Below are 20,018 nucleotides of genomic sequence, written 5' to 3'. Positions count from 1 at the left end.
TCACGTACACATCAGTATGGAGATGCTACATTAAACATTTTGATATCATCTGCAATTGTGCCTGCTGGCTCAGACACTTCCCAGCACTTTCTTCTGACATCTTTAGTTCTTCAGAAGTGCTGGAAAATAACAAATGGTGTTCATACGCATCTGTACTCTCCAAAGGACTCCAGAAAGCAGCCAAACAATTCGGTGATTTTTCTCAGCCGTTTGGGAGATTTTTTCCAGCCAATTTCCTATCGCATGGCACAGCCAGCCACTGGCAACTTGACACACAAATGTCTGAGCTGAGCGTTGGGTAGCACTTGAAGCACCAGTTTGTCCAGCAGTTTCATTTACTCCTCATAGCCCCAGCAATCTGAGGCACACTTTGCCACCACTTGTCTGGGGAACACCATAGTGGACTTCTGCTCACCATTCGCACATTCTGACGAAATGTGCTTTTTTCCCTCCAATAAGGAAGCAGAGAATACCTTGGCTAAAAGACATTTTTCTCTCCCAGTACTTTAATTTCTTACATTTTTGGCAGATCTCTATTTGTCCAGCGTTTTCTTTTATTATGCGTGGCAAACATTCCTACCATTTTAAAACTTTGGGTTTATGGCAGCTTCTTTCCCTGTTCCTGGCAGTATTAATATTATACGCTAATTTACCTGTGGAAGCATATGGTCTCTGGCTTCCTTACCTCTGATTGACAAAGTCATTTCTCTTCCACTTCATTTGTCCAGCACCTGCTTTTCATGAGGCTGCTTGGAGCGGCAGTCTGTCGTTTCAGTCTCATTTCCTAACAAACACCACTAAAACAGTTTTACAATTATAGCTATACCAGCATTAAAAGCCTCTGCTAATGCAACTACGCTAACAGACTATGTCCGAAACAACTGCCCTGCCCAAACGGAACATCAGGTTGAACCACAGGCTGCGCTCGAGTAAGGCAGAAACATCGTTAATTTTTTATTTTAAAGTGCACCAAGAAACAAAGCAGGGGAAAAGCAATAAAATCACCAGTTTGCAGCACACTCGTGCTACTGTGCCAGAACAAGAACCAACACCAGCTCCAGCAGCCACGCGTACCGGCACGGCTTTTACGACTGCGCGCTGTGAGGCCACAGCTCACGTTCCCACCACCCCTCACCTCCAAAAAAGCGCCCAGTGCCGCATTTTACTTTATTTTTATTTTTTCAATGAGTAGCTCCTCCAAAAACCTGCTTAGAAACGCTCAGGGCAGGCGCCGAGCGGCGGCAAGCTCCGGCCAAAGGCCTTGTGGGGTAACGCCTGGTAGCTCGGGCGGCGCACCGGCGCCAGGCCGAGCTCCTCCGTCCCTCACGGACTGCCATCGCTCCTAGAAATAGCTGCGAGCGGGAGGGACGGGCGGGCGGTCCCCCTTCCCCCAGCCACCCCTCTGCCCCGGCGGCACCGCGGGAGGAAGCGGGCAGCCAGGGGAGCGGGACAGGCGCGGCCCCGGAGGAGCAGTGCTGGGGTCGAGCAGCCTTTCGTCCCCCGTCCCCCTCGCAGAACCCCACCAAATAAGGCGCTGGCGGGGGACACGCAGGGGACGAGCCGCCCCCCCGTGCAAGGAGCGCCTCTCCCCCCGCCCCTGCCCGCCGCGGCGGCGGACAGCGCCCCCCCGCCGGCCCTGACGGCAGCGGGGAGGAATGTGTTTCCGGGGCGGGGAAAGCGCGGCCGAGCGCGGACCTTCCCCTGCGCTCCCCTCCCTTCCCCGCCGCGCCGGGCTCCCCCTCAGCAGCGGGCAGCCGGTCGGGGAGCGAGGAGTGAGGCCGGGCGTCCCGCCGCGCCCCAGCGCAGCCCGCTCCCGGGACGCCGGGGCCGAGGGGGAGCCGCAGTCAGTCGGGCGGGCCGGAGCGCGCCCCCTGCCAGGAGCCATGGCCGAGGTAGCGGGGGGACGGGGCGGGGGTTGGAGCCGGCCGGGAGCGGGCTGAGCGGTGCCCGCCCGGCCTGGGGCGCCGCGTCTCGGTATCCGGGCGGGCTCCGGCGGGAGGTGCGGGGCAGAGGGCGGCGAGCGCGGCCTCCAGGCGCCCGCCCGGGAGCCGCCGCCGCCTTGGGGCGCGGGTCCCGCAGCGCCCGTCCCCGGGCGGAGGAGGGGGCGCCTCGCCCCGCGTCGCGCCGGCCCCTGCGCCGGGGCGGCGTGCTCGGTCCCGGCCGGCGCTGCGGGCGGGAAGGTGTCCGGCCCAGCCCGCGGCTTCCTGCGGCGGCGGGACGGCGGCCTCGAAGCCTCCCGTGCCCGCGGGGGCCGGCCGGGCCTTTGTCCGCCCGGGGCCCGGCCCTGCCCGCCGCCGGGCCGTTCCCTCGCTGCGGGGGCGGCAGTCGGCACCGGCGCCCCGCTCAGAGCAGCGCTGTGCCCTCCGCGGCCTCCCGCCCGGGGAAGGGGCAGCGCCGGCCTGGGGGAAGTTTCAGGCGGCTGCCCCGGGAGTGGGCGGCGGGCGGGCGTCCCCTCAGCCGGGCTGCGCCGGGGGGAAGGCTTGCCTGGGAGAGGCGGCTGCGGGAGTGGGAGCGTAGGAACTGGGGTACCTCGATTTTCGACCTGCGGATGCCTGCCGAGAGCGGCCGTGAGGAGCGGGGCTGTGGGCACCATCTGAATGACGGCGCGATCGCGGTGCGGCGTTTCGGCCGCTCGGTCCCTGCGAAGTTGTGCGGTGTTCGCTCTAGGCTGGCTCTGAGCCGTCGTAGCTCGGCGTGAGCTTGTGTTGGGGTGGAAGTGGGAATGTGAGGCCTCTGGATGCGATCTGCTTCACGTGGAGATTTCTGGAATAACTTACAGCAATCGAAGCACAGTGTTCTGTGTTGTATTTTTACCGTCCTGTGCCGAGGGTTGGAAGGAAACGCGGAGTGATAGGAAACTCTTTCTGACTCACTGTTTAGCCCGCGTCAGATGTCTTTATCTTATGGAATAAGTGTCTGCCTGCCTGCTAGACTCATCAGGTCGTCTTGGTGACTATTCGTCTTTATGAAAAGGAGCTGAACCGTGTTCTTCATTCCTTCGGCGTTTGTCTTTGGTGCAATACAACAGTCCATTCATGCCAACACGTGCATATACCTGTTAGGCGAAAATGTTGATTTTTCTGGTAGATTTACCACTGGCGCTACAGTCCTGTTCACGCCAAGACACACAAACTTTTAGGAGCAAGGCTTGTCCCCATTCACATCAGTGGAACCGCTCATGGCTAGTGCTGCCTGTGTGCTGAAGTGTTGACATGGAGCAGGACTTCATGTATGTGAAAACAGATTTAGATACTCCTGGCACGCTAATCATTTGGTGGGTGATGGTGATAGGGTGAGAAGAATTAGTTTTCTATTATAAAATGAGATGACTTGGTAGCAGGTTTGGTTTTTTTTGAGAAGTATTGTACTATAAGAAAGGTGTAAATTAGATGAACTCAAACAAGACTTTATAAGTAGCAAAGGCATTGATTGTCCGCATCCATCCCAGTGATGAAAGTGATGATTCATTCTCCTGTCACAAAAAATATTACTTGCCTCTGGCGAATGATTAAGTAGCATTTTGCAAACCTGCCTAAGGCTATACTTGTGAGGGTTGCAAAAACAAGTGAGCCATTGGCCATAGGTATGCAAGATGAGGCAAGTTTAGATGTGAACACCTTCAACTTTTGTCCTTTTCAAAAACGTTTCAGCTGAATGGTGCAAACCTGACAGGCGTGCAGAATGAAATCTTATGTTGATCAAAGTTGGAGCTGGTAAGTGCTGTATGTGTTTGCCAGCCAGATAATAAATGAACCAGACTTATTTCAAAATGAAATGTCAGCAGATAAAAATCTGGTGTTCTTTTGTGTGTGCCGCCAGGGAGCTCATTCTGCTCTGTACGTTCAGTCATCCTCCAATCTGCACCATGTTCCTAGTTATGCCCACCCTTGTGAAGGACTGATTCACAGGGATGCGCATTTCTCTAGAATATGCATGAATTTTTGATGTGAGTGCAGAATTTTAGTGTTTTGTCTTGAGTTTCGAGTGACTCAAGTGGTTAATCTTCTACCACTTCCTTTGGGAAGTGATTCCCACAGCTGAAAACAAACTGTCTGGAAACTTTTCCTGCTGTTCTTTCTTCCTGGTTCATGATTTCATCCCTCCGCTCTTAACCATCCTCCCTATACCTCTCTTAGGGTAGCTCTGCTGTGGTGCAGTTTTGAAAAGAGCTTGTTTGCTGTAGCAGGCAGCTGAGGAAGTAGGTAACTCGGGTGGCAGAAAGGCAAGCTTCTGGAGAGCGATGCAAACACGGGCCGGACACGTGCTGTGTTCTCCATTGCCTGAATATAATTCCCTCGCTGCCACTGGTATGAACGCTCTTCGGTTGTTTGTAAATAGTTGTCATGCCTACCTTTCCACCCAGTCTCAATTTAGTTGAGTGATGCGATGCACACGTAGCTTGTGGTTCACCCAGCCCTCTGATTAGGCTACTGCAGGCTTCCTGGCTGTCCGTGGCTCTTGGTAACGTGGCCTTCAGAAACGGTCCTGATGGCGATTGCGGCAGGACTGCTGTTAAACAGGCTGTTGAATTATCTCCTCTTGATGAGACTCTTTTTGTAAGCTGTCACCAAAGGCTGTAGTTCTGGAACAGGCTCCATCCCCGCTTCCTTTCCTTCTAGTGGGCAGACACACAGAGTGCCTGCTGTTCCTCTCCTGCCTGCGGGCCAGGGCTTGTTCAGCGCAGACCCGCTTGTGATGCCTGCTGCAGCCCTCGCTCACATCGCCGTCGCACGTAGGGAGCGGATGCGTGAGCCGTGCTACCCGCTGTTCCCTGGTGGTTGCACCCACTGCATGGCGCGGGGAGTGGAGTCTTCGGCGGCACAAGTGGAGGCTGGATGGAGCTTTGCCGGCGGTTGGTATACCCAACATCCTCTTCCTCCCTGCTCCTTACCAAATACATTTTACACCCATTTCATGAGAGACTATTATAATTGGTGAGACATTGCAAAACTGAAGTAAAAACAAGCAGGGATTTTCCTAATCGGTATTAGTGGTGACAAGCTAGCTCGTGTAAGATTGCTCATGCCTCCTCACCTGGCACTTGGAAGTGGTATTGGTTAGATGAATCCAGAAAAGAGGGAATCCAGGCTTGGCAGTAGCAGAGTCTGTTCTACCCTCCTTTGCTTTTCTAGAACTTCAAGTGATTTATTTTTTCCAACTTTTTTTTTTTTTTTAGGATGGCCAGTCTTCTTGGCATCTTTTTAATTCCTAGGAGCTGCAGTCAGCCCTCTGAGAGGGAATCCTTGTTAGGAGTGCCTTTTTTTTTTTTTTTTTAAGCTTCTCGGGATCTATTGATAGAGCTTATAAAGCAATTACATAAATTAAATCTTTAAAATGTAATTAAGGCAATATGTAGTTAGACTTATTTTGGAAGTGTCATTAAGAAGTACTTGCCAGTGAGTGTACTATTCCCCCATGACTAGATTTTTAAGTCGTCTGCTACATTCTGTGCCCTGTAGAAAATTATCTGTCTCTCAGCAGCAGAAAACTCGGAGTTAAGTCTGTGTTTTCCTACCTCTCATCTCCCGTCTGTCTTTATATTGCTGATTCTATAGATTGCTCCCACTTGCTCTACTCGCCTTGCTTTGAAAGCACTCACTAGTAGTAGCATTCTCATTAGCAGTTTTAACGTTGCTGGTCAGACAACTTGAGATGTTTCAGCCTTCTGTCTGGTGTGTGCATGCATGGGTGTTTTTTATACAAACATGCATCTCAAGGCTTCAAAGGAAAATGAGTTTTTGGTGTAGGGGAGACTTAGCTGTTGTTTCTGAGGAGGATGTGTGTTTGTTTTTCAAGAGGGAGTGTTACCGAATCATGAACAAACGATCAGATGAACAAGTTCTGTTGCTCGGTCTCCTGGACAGACACTGGCAATATCTCGGTCTGATTTAAGGCTTCTTGTGTATCAAAAAAAATGAAATCTGTTGGTTAGTTCTAATGCTGAATAATGTTATCATTTATGGTCACCGATATCTCCTTTTTACTGTGTAGTGCCTCCTCGCTCTGCGTTGCTCTGTTCAGTTGTGTGTTGCCAGATTTCTGAGAGGGATGGTGTTACTTGCCATGCAGTAACTGCGGTGGACCACAATATTGACCACTATCTGTCAGTCGTCGTGGTTATGGAGTTTCTGAGGTGGCCTACAAAGTTGTTTTTGTGTTTACCCACAAATGGGAAGACAAATTCTACTTCTTTCTTTCCCTTCCCGCCCCCCCCCCCCCCACCCGTTTGTCCCGCATAGGTGCAGCCCTGTAACTTAGACTGTTAAAACCTAAACTGTCAGTATAAATTTATGATGAGACCTTTCTTTAAACTTGCTTCTCTCCCACCATGTGGATTAGTGATGTAAGTACCAGTAAAAATTATATACAGCTTCATTGTCAGATGTTGTCATGTGGTTTAGCCGTGCTTGTAACAGGCTGTATGAGTTTCTAGTCCAATTTAAGACATGCGTGGGCTTGCTGAATAGCTTGTATTGGGAATATCACACAGAGAAAATGAAAATTCTGAAATCTGTGGATGAAAAATGAGACACTGGGCACCTCGTCATGCATCACTAAATAGCACAGTTGGCTTTTTCAGTACTGAGGGTGCTCTCTTTAGCAGAATGTTATTAAACATCCAGTATTTCTGTAATAACCATGTTCATTTATTTTTCTATTCTTAGACTAGTCAGAGTGGTTAGCGGACTTCCTAGGCTATGATATTCTCCCATTAACAGAATGAAGATGATCACAGAGATGGTAAAGTCACTAATTTAGTACAAAATTTGCACGTAACCAAGCACATGGTAGGGAAGTAGATTGATGAGGCTGTAATATCAATGTTTCCGTTTGGGAAAGGTAAAAGGATTCTTACTGGACCTATAATCCTCTTTGGGGTATCACCGAGTAAAGGCTCTTTAATATATTAGAGTCATACTTTTGTCTGTATCTTTTTTAATTTCTCTTTACAGTCAGCTGTGAAAAGGGTTGTGAAATGTGCTTTCTGTCTTAAAAGCAGTTTCATGTGCTTTCTTTTTTTTCCAGCAGCAGCAGCAAAATATCATTAGTATTCTTGTGGTTTTTATTAGAGGGGGAAGTTTTGAGTAACAAAATTGAGGCTGGAATCTTAACTTTGTTATTGCTAGTAAGAGCTAAGAAGGTACTGGTGCTTTCTCACCATACTTTTCATTCTTTTCTCTCTCCCACAGAAAATGTCTTGCGTGTCTTTGGTAAATTAATGCAGCTCTCACGTTCTGCCGACAAATCATTAGTTTTCTGTTTATAGTAACTTTTTCTAAGTTTCTAAGACTACGTCTAAGTGCAGATTCTTCTTAAAATGCTCATAAGCTATAACATATACAATATCTAGTGCCAGTATTTTCTCCCTCAAAAAGATCAACATAATATTTGCAGTTCATTTATTTGTGATACATGTTTTGTACAAGATCACTTATGCTTAACTTAGTCCTGATTTTGACTTAGCTTAATTTTAACTTCTGCTCTTGATGCATTCTAGTGTATAAGCAGGAAGGACAGTCATTGCTTATATGGATTCTTATTGTATTAAACTATAAATTTCTGTGTAGTATACATACTATATACAAATACACGTACTTAATTTTCTGTTATGGTTATTAACAAATCAATTTTTTACCTTTAGAGCTGTACGAGTAAAGGCACTTTTGATGTGGAAGCTGAACGGAAAAAGTGAAAGCTTTCTTCTTTTCTTGTCGTGTGTGGTAGAATGAAAAACAATAATTATATGTTGGGCTGAACTGAAATGCTGAACTTACCCTTGTGCAAAGATGACTGATTTGTGGTTATTTAAAAGAGAGGAAAAAAAAATAATTGTATTATATTAATTTAGAAAGAGTCAGTATTTCACTCAGGAAATGGTGATATTGTGAGTCAAAATATCTTGGATATTAATGTGTACTTCGTCCCCGAGGTTGTGGTTTTGAAATACAAATGTGAGACCAGGATGTCTGGTTTGGCATAACTTTGACCTTGAAGTAAGAATTGAGGTAAGGATGCGGAAGCCTTTCCTTTTGGCAGAGGAAAACGGAGGATAAGCTGTCATTCTAGAGTTTGTTAACTTTCTTTGGTCGAATTGCAGTTTGGTGTGTCTTAGTGCAGTGCTGACCTTGGGCATTGGCACCGACAGTCGTGTCTGCCTCCTGTGCGGCTAGTTGCTCTGCGAAGCCGTTTGGTCTGTCCTCGTCTGCGCTGTCTCTGCGTAGGCTGGCAGGACATGCTGGGTGTCATCTGTGGCCTTGCACTGCCGTAAAACAGAAGACCACAGGATGCTCTCTCAGTGAGCTGTGGGGTCACCTGAGTGTCAGGAGCATTATCGGGGACCGTAGGAGGTCGACGGACCTGGCATTCTAGTAGCTTGGCCGGCATCCTCTGCAGATTCAGTTGTCGAAGTACTAAACTGGGCAACATCCAAGCTCTGCCTAAACCCTCAGCTGTCTAGTTTTCCAGTTTTTTGTGAAGATGAGTAGAGCTAAAAGGAAAGCCTGTTTCTGAAGTGGAGATAAATACAAAAGAACGGGATCTTTTTGATGTTAAATGAAAAGCGCTCTCCCAGGGATCGAAAGATGGCACATTTTAGCAGTTGGTTATCATTAAATTTGGATTAAATTTTGCATCGGGAAGACTTCTCATATTATTACCGCACCTTTGATAGCAGAGTGGCTGAAGACTTTGTACTTGTCTGGTCAGCAAGTGAAACGAAGGGGAAATGAGGAAATCTTTGCTAGCATCATCCACAAGATTAACGAGGGTAAGCAAGGTCGATTACATGCTGCAGGTGTGTTCTGGCTGGTTTTTTTTTCTTGTTAGTCTGATGTTCTATTTTCTTGTGTATTAGGAAATCAGTTTTGGTAGGCATAGGCTAAGGTCAGGAATCACCTTCTCTGAGATTCCTTCTGTGGTTTTGCAAGGTTGTATTTAGTATATGTTAATGAGCTCACTCTCTAGTGCTAGCTAAAGATTGTCCCGGTCCTGCCAGGAGTGCTGTAGGCCATCTGCATAAAATACAAGGCTTGACCATTTTTGAAATGTCAATTTGCTGGTTTTGTGTCAGAATAGATGAAAAAAAATCTGTCTTTCATTTGTCTGTGAATGTAAATTACATGCATTTCCAAAACATCTGGGAGTGTAACACTTTAGGAGATAACATTTGTCTTTGCTTTTACTGTACAGTTCAAAAATGGGGAATATTTTTTTGTGCCGTTTTTGTCATTTCTATGCAAATACAAATCTCTGTGAGAAATTAGTGTTCAAGAATTTCAGTGTAATTTTTCCTGGGTGTGGACTTGAGCATAAAAAAAGGAAACAGCAACTTTCCTTTTTCAGAAGAACATACAATACATAGATGTTTAAAATGCATCATAAAACTGATAAACAGTGATAAACTTATTTTTTCTATGTATGTTACCTCCCTCCACTGCAGAAGTTGTTTCAAAGGCTAAACTAAAATGTTACATAGCCATGTTGCTGATATCACCAGTTTCAATGAAAAACTCAGCTTTAGCATTGAAGAGTAACTGTAGTGTGTAAGATTGCTGTCAGCATTTTTATCACTGCCAGCTGACCAATTTGAAGAGTGTTTAGATAGTAATAAAAAAGCTTGCACAGATGCTGGCTCTTTTTGGTGCATAATTCAAGGTGCGGTTTCACTTTCTAAATGAATAATGTCTGTATTTAATATGATTAACATTTGCTTGTAGCTGGAAGCAATTTTAATACTATGTCTCTGCAGAGTTTAAAAAAAAAAAAGAGCTCGCTCATTAGCGATAAATCAAAACTCTGCAGTAGACAGGTGGTTTTCAAATTTACCTGAATTTCGTATTTTGTAAAATGTTCCAATGGCCCTTGAACCATGAATTCAACTAAAAAAGTGTTCATTTTTGTAGGAACATGGCTCTGCAGTGATTTGTAGCAATGTAGGTCTTAAGTGTCCCTCCTGCCTGTAGCTGCGCAGTCTTGCCATCCTCCTTGCATCAGCAGTGGAAGTCATAAGGCTGTACAGTAAGTCCTCGGAGTAGCTGATCTCGTTGAAAAGTAGCTTGGCAGAAAATTAATTTTCAGCGAGATCAGCTGTTTCAGCTGGGTGACCACGTGTGCTAGTGACATGCTTCAGACCAACGGGAGGAATAGGAGAATGTGCAGCTCATAGCGAGAGGAGTGTGGGGCTGTGGTAGTCCAGAGATAAGTTGGCATAAACTCCTGGGGAACCTCCCAGCATCTGCCCGTGCACGCTTCGGTGCTCTTCTGACTATAGGTAGGTGAGAAATAACTCAGCAAGCAGTTATTGCTCAGCTTGTTCCACTGTCTCAGTTAAGGGGCAAAAGTATTGTGCACAGTTGGCACCAGATAGATGAAGGGCACAAAGTGGGGAATTTTGGGGCCCACAGTAGTTGAGCTGTTTCTGTTCAGTAGTGGCAAACCAGTAGCTCTGTGTGGCTACTTTGAGAAACCTCATCGTCTGTTACCTTTTATAGTCCTCTTAGACGCAACCTGTGGACTCCAGGCTTACAATCCTGCTCTGGAAAGCAGCAGAAGCGTATTAATAGGCAGGTTGTTCAGGCAAGGACTGCTTTTTACAGAGTGCTTTGTGATGGCTCAGTTTTTATCTTTTTTTTTTTTAAACAACAAAAAAAAAAGACATCTTTTAAACTTGAAGTCATTTTTTTTTTCGTGAGATTGGTGGGCTTTTTGCAAGCACTCAAAATTCCAGATTAAAAGCTGGATGAAATTCACTGTTTCACTGTCTGCTTGTACCTAGCCAGTTCTCACTGCCATGGAATTCATAATCAGCATTAGTTATATATCTATATGTAAAAAATATATATAACATACATATTTAAAATTAAAGAGATAATTAAATTTTAAATTCTCATCGATACATATTTGTAAGGTTGTATGTGGTTCAGTGGGGTGACCAGTTTTTTATTATTTCTGCATGTTCATTTTCCTGACCACTTATTTGATGTTGAAAGTGTGTCGAGGATGAGAATCATTTCAATGCAATTTCATTCTAAGTTGTGTTAGAACAGTGAACCTTTAAAAAAACCTTGCAATTAAATATTTGGATACTATCTGTAAACAGTATTGGATGTAAGTGCCATTCAAATTCCGAATTGAAACAAACAAACAAAAAAACCAAACCACCACCATCCCCGAAAAACCTTCAGTGTTTTGTTCCTTGCTTCTATTCATTTTTTTGGTCAACTAATTTATTCTAATAACCTACTGGAAAAAGTAAAAATAAAATCAGAGTAGTTCCCCGAGCTGGCTGGCTGTGTTACAGACCATTCATAAGCGATTCACCCGAGGCCAGCAGAGAGGAAGGTGGGCCGGTGGCAGTCTGGTTTTGGGCTGGTTTAGCAGCACTCAAAAGAGCCCAGTGTAATTTTGGAGCTCAGTCAGTCTGACAGCCACCTGCCACATTATAGCAGTTGTTTCCTCAGCACTCTGTCCATGTGGAGGTCTGGTCCAGTTCGCTGAAGCTTACAGAAGACGGGTTATGATGTGGAGGGGAGAGGGATGACTCAAGGTATCGCTCTGCCAGCCCAGCAAGTGGAGCTGGCTCGGTGCGGAGGTGGAGGAGGTCCACGAGTGGGAGCGCAGGGGCAGAGGTTGCTTTTTCAGAGGTGGGGATGCTGTAGCACTGCTGCTCCCTTCAGCAGCAGCGAGCTTGCATTTGGTTTTGGTTGCTGAAACTATACCCTGAGAGTTAATGATAGCTGCTGGTGGGCAAATGCTGCCATGTAACAGCAGAGTTTCCGCTGAGTCTGCCCTTTGCAGTGTGCCAGCTTCTGACTTCCTGCAGTACCTGCACCAATAGCCAGCCAGACATTTGCAACTGTTTTCTCTTAAAGAAATAGATGATCAAGACATTGCTTTAACTGAAATTCTCTCTTTTTACTTAAGAATGTACATGCCTCTGTTATACTTTTCCTTTTAAAGAAAAGCTTATATTAAAGTTTAGCCAGATGTTGTCGCAGTCGTGGATATTACTAAGACAGTACAGCCTTGGAAGCATCAGTTACAGTCAGCTGTGTAAGAGCTATATTTTATGTTTAACTAAACTTTTCGTTTCCCCCTGTGTGGATGAATGTGAGGTTTAAGTTGCACAAAATTAAATAGTCTCTTTATGGGAGCAGTAAGTGGTGCAGAGTGTGTGGGGAATTTAATACTACCACAAGGAACAGGCACTGATGTTTTCTACTAGAATGGCTTAAATTGTCATGTGGCATTCCTAATTGTAATCTGTCTGAGATGGAAATGCTGAACATAGCCAAGAAGTCCTGTAGACTAGCAAGACCGATGTAAACAAGCTAAATATTCAATTCACACTCTCCCTTGCCAAAAAAAAAGTGTCACATATAAGCATGAGGAGAAATCAAGTTATTATGGCAAAAATGACTGATGGGTCTAAAAGCATTTGAAAAGTGATGAAACAACAGATTTTTTTGTTTGTTTGTTTTAATCACAATTGTGTAACGAGGTGCTTCTAATAATGAAAACCTTGAAATATTTGTTATAGAAAAATGCTTAGTGACAACAATGAGATTAGGTACAGTGAGAATTCTTACAAATTCTTGGAGACAATGTGCTTTGAGTCATTAAGGCTTGAACTACTGGAAACTTCTGTTAGCAAGAGTATGGAAAACGGGTATTTTTGACAGTGATGGTTTTAAGGTGAAAAAAATTTGTTGTTTTGGTTCTTAACACGTACGTGTCCTCATTATATATTTATCCTTAAAGAGGAAGCCTTCAAGGTGCACATGTATAGAAGCTGCTGTAGATACAGAAAAGAATAGTTTTAACCACAGTATTGGTAGCAGTGGGCTTGGTGTGTTAGCTGTTTAGCCTTAAAGAGGTGATGTCTTTGTGGTGTGCTTGCGTGCTAGCATAAGCAGCATATGAATAGGTTTTATTATTTTGTCCTTGCTTAAAATTCAAGGAGATTCAAAATGTCTTTGTAGGAATCCCGCCTTTCTGTGGGCAGGATGCACTGACATGGGATTTCCTAGCGAAAGAAAGGAGTGCAGGTGTGCGGTGGTCAAGTGTCTGCCTTTTTAGTAAGCACTGTAGTTTGAGAGGTGTAGAGTGGCAAGAAGTGGTTCAAAACTGGCTTTTTAGAAAAGGATGCCAATGTTTTAGTTGAAACTAGGTATAAGCCATAGGTAATAAACAGTAAAAGCATATTGCTGGTGTTTTAATGAGATGTAGCTGCAGACCTCTGCCTGCTCCGCTTGAGAATATGTGGAATTGTATTTCTCCCAGAATTTGATGATGAACATTAAGCATGGTACACCTGCTTGTTAGTCTAGTTTTCCAAAATACAGTTGTCGGAGTTTATCCTGTAAATTGCAGTCTGTGAATAACTGGCTGGTAAAATTATCTAAATAAATGTACATGGAAGAAATAATATTCTCATGAGAAAGAGCACCTCACTTGGCTCTTAAATGGTTTCCCATATGTGGTGATCATACACAGGTTGGTTGTTCACATGAGCTGCGTCTAAGAGCTACTTGCCTTTCAAGCATCAAGATGCTTTCCAAAGCAACTCCTAAACTGTGGAATCTTGGCTTCAAATTGTGATTCAACAAGTCAAGAAAACATACAAATAGTCTCTTTGTCCATGTTAGGACCAACCTAGGGGCAAGGGTGTTGAATACAGCAAAGTGTTCTTTTTAAATTAATAATTGTTGGTGGAGTGGTAGTACTAAGGAGGTCTAGTCATGAATTACAAACATTCTGTGCATAGCGATATGTTCCTATACTATTTGAAAAAAGGTCCCTACTTCAAAAGTGGTGCTGACTAACCAATCTTAGTCTTGCCCACACCACAGTGCTCTCCGAAAGGCATTAGAACAAAGGGAAGAGATCAAGGTTGCACTTGGGGTTTGCTGACTTGACAGTTGAGGGCTCTTTGTCAGTGGCAGCATCTTCACGTTGTCCCTGAACGTCTTTCCTCCTTGTTTTACTTTCTGTCACCATCGTCAGCATGAAGTCTGGACTCGTGTGACTGCTTAAATAGAAATACGTCATGAAAAGACAAATTGAGTAGGCTTTAGCAGCGCTAGTATTCTTTACAATTTACTATGCAATTTATTTTTGCTTGTGATGAGTATTGCTTAGGTTTGCAGCCAGGTGCAGGAGTTTGTCAGTAAGTGAAATTATCAATGGATTTTGCTAATGAAAACATGTATAGAAATACAGTGACATGAAATAAAACATGGTATGTAATCTATCCTGCCTAAATCCGTTTGTTATGTTCCACAGAAGTCTAAATTCAGTAGGTCTCTGCTTACTGGAAGCTCCCTGGCTGCCTTTAGTTGCTTGTTGGATGTTAAGTATTGACTTTAACTTCTTTAAGTCCATAGAGAAGTCCATATAGTTCAGATTGGTCAGGTCTGCAATTAAAGAGGGATTTCAGCTCAGTGTGCAGTAGTCAAGAGTAGTCATGCATTGTACAGGAGGTTTGCAGTCGAGGCTCTCTTCTGAGTGTGAACATCTGTTTGTTTCCTTTCACTTTTCTACAGGTTAGGGCGTTTGGTGAGAAGGAAGTAAAGCTCATGCTCTGAATCACGGTCCCAAGACTCTGTTTGCTTTTATCCAATGACAACATGCAGTAAAATCTGTGTATGTACACATATATGTGTGTGTCATATATATATATACATATATACATAAAAAAAACAGGGACCGGGGTCTGGTACCCTGTTTCCATCTTTCTTCTACCTTCCATCATCTGAGTGCTTAAGTAGATAAAGAAGAGTCAAAACTTTATCAGCTCGTTTTCTGTCTCCATGCCTTGCATTCTTGGTTGCATAGCGGCTTTGCCTTAATAAGAGTGGTGGAGAGGGCTCTTACTGATATATCCTGTAGGCTGATAGAGTGTTCCCGGGAAATGTGAATTCAAAGCCTGAGGAGGGACTGGACCCCAGTTACCGTGCTGCTTGTGTATGCTTCAGTGCTGTAATACGTCAGGGAACCATTACCACCCTCTGTCATGTGAACTGTATCACAACTGTATCTACCATGTTTTATCTTTCTCAAGGTGAAGAGATGTCAAATATCAGAAAACTTTATCATCTGCTGTTGTTCTGAAATCGGTATCTCTTCTCTGCTGATTAGAGAGGAAACCTGTGTGTTTCATCAAGAAAAATCTCCATCCCCACCCTCCTTCCTGCAGCCAGACACCTAGCTTAGGCAGATTTGTTTCCACTCAGTAATTCAAATGAAGATCAAAAAATACTTTTTGGAAAAATACCTTATTGTTTTTTGTTCCACTGTTTAGAACCATCAGTAAGTTGAGGGCTTCTGTGAAATCCAGGAACAAATATCAATAAACTCTATATAAAAGGAATAATATGCTCCAACCGTGATTGCTTGTGAAATTAGCGGTACTGCCTTGAAGCAGCTATGTCCAGTATAACCTAACAAACAGCCAGTACTCTGGGGACGGAAGCCGATACCATGAGCAGCCTTCCAGATTTGCTGTCATGAGCTGAGGCCTCAGCCAGCTGGTATTTGCACATGAACATTTTCATGTATTCAGCTGAGGAGGCGATGCAGTGCAGGTGCCCGTGCTGGGTTTTCAGTAGTGGTTTCAGACCCACAAGTCTGTTTCACAATCTAACGCGTATTGATTCCGCCTTACCCCCCCCCGCAACGTTGAATCCAGTTTTTTGGGGGGGGAATTTTAAGCAATTGGATCACTTGAGAAATTTTTTAGAGCTCTAAGTATGAATAATCTATGGGTAGTAATGCAGTATAACTGAGAGTCTTGGCAAACCAGTTGTGTTACTGTGTATGTTTGTCTGCCTTATGGAGCATAGGAGGGGGGCACAGTAGTTTCCATGCAGAATCTGCAGAATTGTGATACGTTTCCCTGTGGTTCTGGCATGCAGAAATGTGTATGATCATCTTTTAATGGACGCCCCATGCTGCAGGGGGATCTTCTGAACTAACTGGTGACATACGCTAATTGTGGCAGATAACCTCAGATAAACATACTGGAGGAGATGGTCTCCCTAAACTAAGCAGAAATTTGGTTTCCTGTAGATTTTGACTCTTTGTAGTTATAATTTAAGTACTAACTGGTTTATTATATGTTATTTTAACATATGATACCCCAGTACAACAGATCAGTTATGGAAGTGCTTATCATGAGTATTTGGTGACTATGCTTGTTTTATTCCATTAACTTAGAGATAATAACTGACAGGGAGAAATTAAGTCCAATGTGAAATACTGCTGATTCTTTTATCCTGCAGCGTCATGGTAGCTGAAGTGGTAATGCCTTAAAGCTTTCTCGGGACACATTTTAAATAAGCAGTCTTGATGTGATGAATTTTTCATGTAAAAGCTGTTTCTGTGCTAAAGAATTTCTGGTTTTGCACATTAATCTGGCTTAATGTCCCATTCTTTCCATATTACTGCAGGCAGTTCAAAATCTGCTCCATTAACATCTGTGATGTTGCCAGGGGTAGAAAGAGCACTGTGGTCTTGATAACCGTACTGTTGGTAGGCTGGCAGATAGATAGGCTATTGAAAGCAGACTTACAGCATTTCTATTTGGATTGGGGTGCTGCTCCTGAGACCGCACTTTCATTATCCATCTTTCCCGTTTCCATGAAGTTCATTTTCCCTGCTTGGGGATACTCTGCTAGCTCATCTCTGATGGTGCAAGGTTGGGAGCTGGGCCTGTTTGTGAAGGGCAGCCATCACAGGGCTGGTCTGCATCCAGGCAGCAAATAGTTTTGCAGGGTGAGTTAAAGTTTTGGTTCTTTGATTAAAATTTCTTGCTTTTCAGCCATAAGTGTTTACCCCAAGTCTCCACTTCCATGAAGAAGAATGCATCATGTAGTTTATTGATCTGGTGGTCCTGGAACTTACTGTGCAAGCAGTGTATCCCAGCTATAATTCAGTGTTACGGTAACATTTACATTAATTAAGTAAACAAGATAGCTGTTAAGGTCACAAATGAAGAATTACCTGTATAAGATTCAATGGAAAATCTACACAACGAACTTGCAAGTTTTAATCAAAAGTAACTCCTTGGTGGGAAACATTTTAATTTTTGTAACTGTGCCTTTCTGAGTAATGTACTTCTCAAGACAGAGCAGTTGGATGCCACTTTACCTCTTTCTTCTATAGTGAATTCTACTTTGCAGTGAGTTCTTGTACAAGCAGATGTGCTCAGAGTTGTTGCCTAGCAAGTCAAATTTGGGTTTTGGTAACATCTGCTGCGGGAGTTCTGGCCATCAGGAGTGCTGACAGAGGTGTGGGTCATTGCTAGAGGTCTGTGGTGTGCATGTAATTCTCTCCCATAGCACCACTGTTGTTTGGTTTCTCCAGTTAAGACACTGTGTCTTTTTTTACCATTTTTTTCAGAAATGTGAATGGGATTCTTCTTGCCAGTCCATAAAATTCATGCTGAAAAGCGTGGCCCTCAGCTAAAGCCAGTAAACCTTCTGGAGCGAGGGGGAAAGGAACTTTTTTAGCAGGGCAGCCATTAAGTCCTGAAACAGGCATCTCCAGAGACTATTTAATTCTGCTTATTTTAGAAACATGTCTCTTCCTGCTCTTTTTATAACCAGAGCCTTGAGGATGGGGGTGGGGGCTGACTGTATGACCAGTGTAGTCCATACAGCCACGGCCTGTGGCTGAGAAGTGGTATCCTTTACTTACTTTATCCCAGTGCTTTTTTTCTCCATCCCCATCTCACCGTCTCTGCCATGCCAGGACCAGCATTTTTGTACCTAGATGGCTGAAACTAGCCGCTTTCTGTTAGTGTTTCAGACAGATCTTTTTCTCGCTCCCGCAGAAAACGTCTCGCTCCCACGCTCCTCGATGGCTGCACTAATGCTAGCACTGTGGTCGGAAAGGAAAGCGGCGAGACTAATCAACTAGAAGGTTGATTAACAAGGGTGAATAGTCGACAGGGAGGATGGGGCAGCTTTCTTAAGTGACTTTCTATCCTTACACTAGGTGAAAGTAGCTGTAAACATAATCTCAGTTCTAGGAGGGATCGATTCCATACAGCATTTCTGAATCAAGCGTTAAACCCGTGAAAACATAGCTGATGCAAAGAGGTGTGAGTCTGCGGGAAGCACGGACGCGAGTCCAAAAGCGCAAGTTGCTTATTCGCTTCTAAGTTTGTAAGTGTAATCAGAGTTGTGCGTGGGGATGTGAGTAAGTAGGCTGTCTGGTTATTGCATGGAAAAGGTGGCTTCTGCACAACGACTCAACTCTTACTGTGTATTTTAATGTTTCCCGTGTGGTCTGAAGCGTGGTTACATAGTTCGGTAGAAAGCTTTGCAGCGAGGCACACTTCAGTGTGCAGCAGGAGCTGATGCTTCGCAGGGTTTTCGTTCGCTTGGTGTTGGCTTGGTGGATGCCGGAGTACTGGATCTGAGGAGGACCTGCTTGGCTGAGTGGAGTAGTACTGCGGTGGCCCAACAGCTCGTTGTTAACGTCACCTTAATATTGGTATAACCTGTGGCCTGCGTCAGGCGGGGTGAAATGCTGAGCTGAGGAGGGGTGAGAGAAAAGCAGCATAGCCCTTGATATTTCATTTCAAATGAATTAATGTTTCTGTAACTCTCACCCTTTTTCTTGATCCCATTTGCCAAATGCTATTGCTGTTCTAAAAAATAAATTTGAAAAGCTGCTAAAGGCCTTAGTGCTGTGGAGTAGTGGTAACCTTAATTTCTAAATATTTTCATGATTAGCAGAATACAAAGGTGCTAAATATTTGATCTGCAAATTCAAAATTAGTCTCGATATGGAGCAATAATCCATCCTTTTTCCTGTTGTCACTTAGTGAGTCTCTCATTTCAAATTAGAAGCCCCAGAGATTTCCATCAAAGCTGGTTTTATAAAGAAAAAAATTCTCTTCAAGCATTACTATTTGTAGAGACACTTAGCAAAAAAACTTGGAAAGCAATGAGTCCAAACATTGAAGGTTATGTCCATGTTTGTCTTCCTAAAATATTTAACAAAAATAAAATGTGCAGAAATAATTTTTAGATCAGTTTTTCAACAGTGCACCATTTGCAGCCTTTTAAAAAGGATCCAACTGGTGATGTCGTAGTTAGAGATATCAGTTATTGACGAGCTTACCTTTTGCAAGCTTTGAGCTGCTTTTTTTCGGGAGCAGGGGAATCACTTTATCAAGAATTCTGGGATATTTTTCAAGGATTTAATTAAAAAGGGGAGAACAAGTATAATGGAAAATACATAAATGTTGCGCAAAAAAAATCATTTATTTCTTGTAACAATGGGTTCTTTTCCATTCCCGTCATTTGTGGTTGAGTACTGACATGGGGTTTAGTTCCAGCTCCACCAGCGGGTTCCAAAAGCTTCCTTTGGCTGTGTAGCATAGTTAGGCGTATTTGTTTCAGTTTATTCCCTTAAGAGAAAATCTGCAGCAGGGCAACCCACAGTGCTGGCCAGTGACTTGCAGGAGAATGCGTTTGACACTGTTGTGACCAGGCAGTGGCTAGGAGGAGGCTTGGAGGCTGAGGACATGCATCGCTTTGCTTGCGGTGACAATCAGAACTGAACCCAAATCAGCAAAGCTTTACTTGAGTTTTTCCGAAACTCAGCAGATGAAAAAGCTATTAAGCAGTGGAGGTAACGGAAGCGAGCTAGCGTGTGTCGGAGGGCAGGCAGCTTGCTTTAGGAGAGGCATTGGCTTAGCCATATATGGAAGAGGACGTTTTCCTTGTTAACTTTACAGGGAATCTGTGCCCAGAACTACATTCATCATGCAGATGCATTTCCACAGGAACGTTGCTCTTCCAAATGGTCTTAGTCATAGTTTTAGCACTGTGTCACATCTTTGCTGACTTATTTATATAGTCTACATGGGCTTGCTGTGCATCCGCTGCTAGTCTGCCCTAAAAAGGTGAACTGTTTATAATTTTCTCGTTTTGGCTAACAGAAAAGACAGTACAAAACTAATGCCAGCAGCTTATTTTTTTTCGTTACTGAAAAGCCCACCCTGT

At 44.3% G+C, this 20,018-nt stretch overlaps 1 protein-coding gene across 1 annotated transcript in view; it reads left to right on the top strand.

The window, feature by feature from the left end:
* The first annotated feature begins 1,673 nt into the window (after positions 1-1,673).
* The window catches only part of ITGB1 (integrin subunit beta 1), a 45,316-nt gene continuing 26,971 nt past the window's right edge, over positions 1,674-20,018 (top strand). Inside the window, exon 1 of the mRNA XM_075419675.1 lies at positions 1,674-1,892. Coding sequence (XP_075275790.1) covers positions 1,884-1,892 — 9 coding nt within the window. The 5' untranslated portion in view covers positions 1,674-1,883. The remainder of the gene's footprint in view (positions 1,893-20,018) is intronic.

This window comes from Opisthocomus hoazin, chromosome 4 (genome assembly GCF_030867145.1).
Source record: "Opisthocomus hoazin isolate bOpiHoa1 chromosome 4, bOpiHoa1.hap1, whole genome shotgun sequence".
In the NCBI taxonomy this organism is placed as follows: domain Eukaryota; kingdom Metazoa; phylum Chordata; class Aves; order Opisthocomiformes; family Opisthocomidae; genus Opisthocomus; species Opisthocomus hoazin.
The sequence above is the reverse complement of the archived record's forward strand: the minus strand, read 5'-3'. Positions and strand labels throughout refer to the sequence as shown.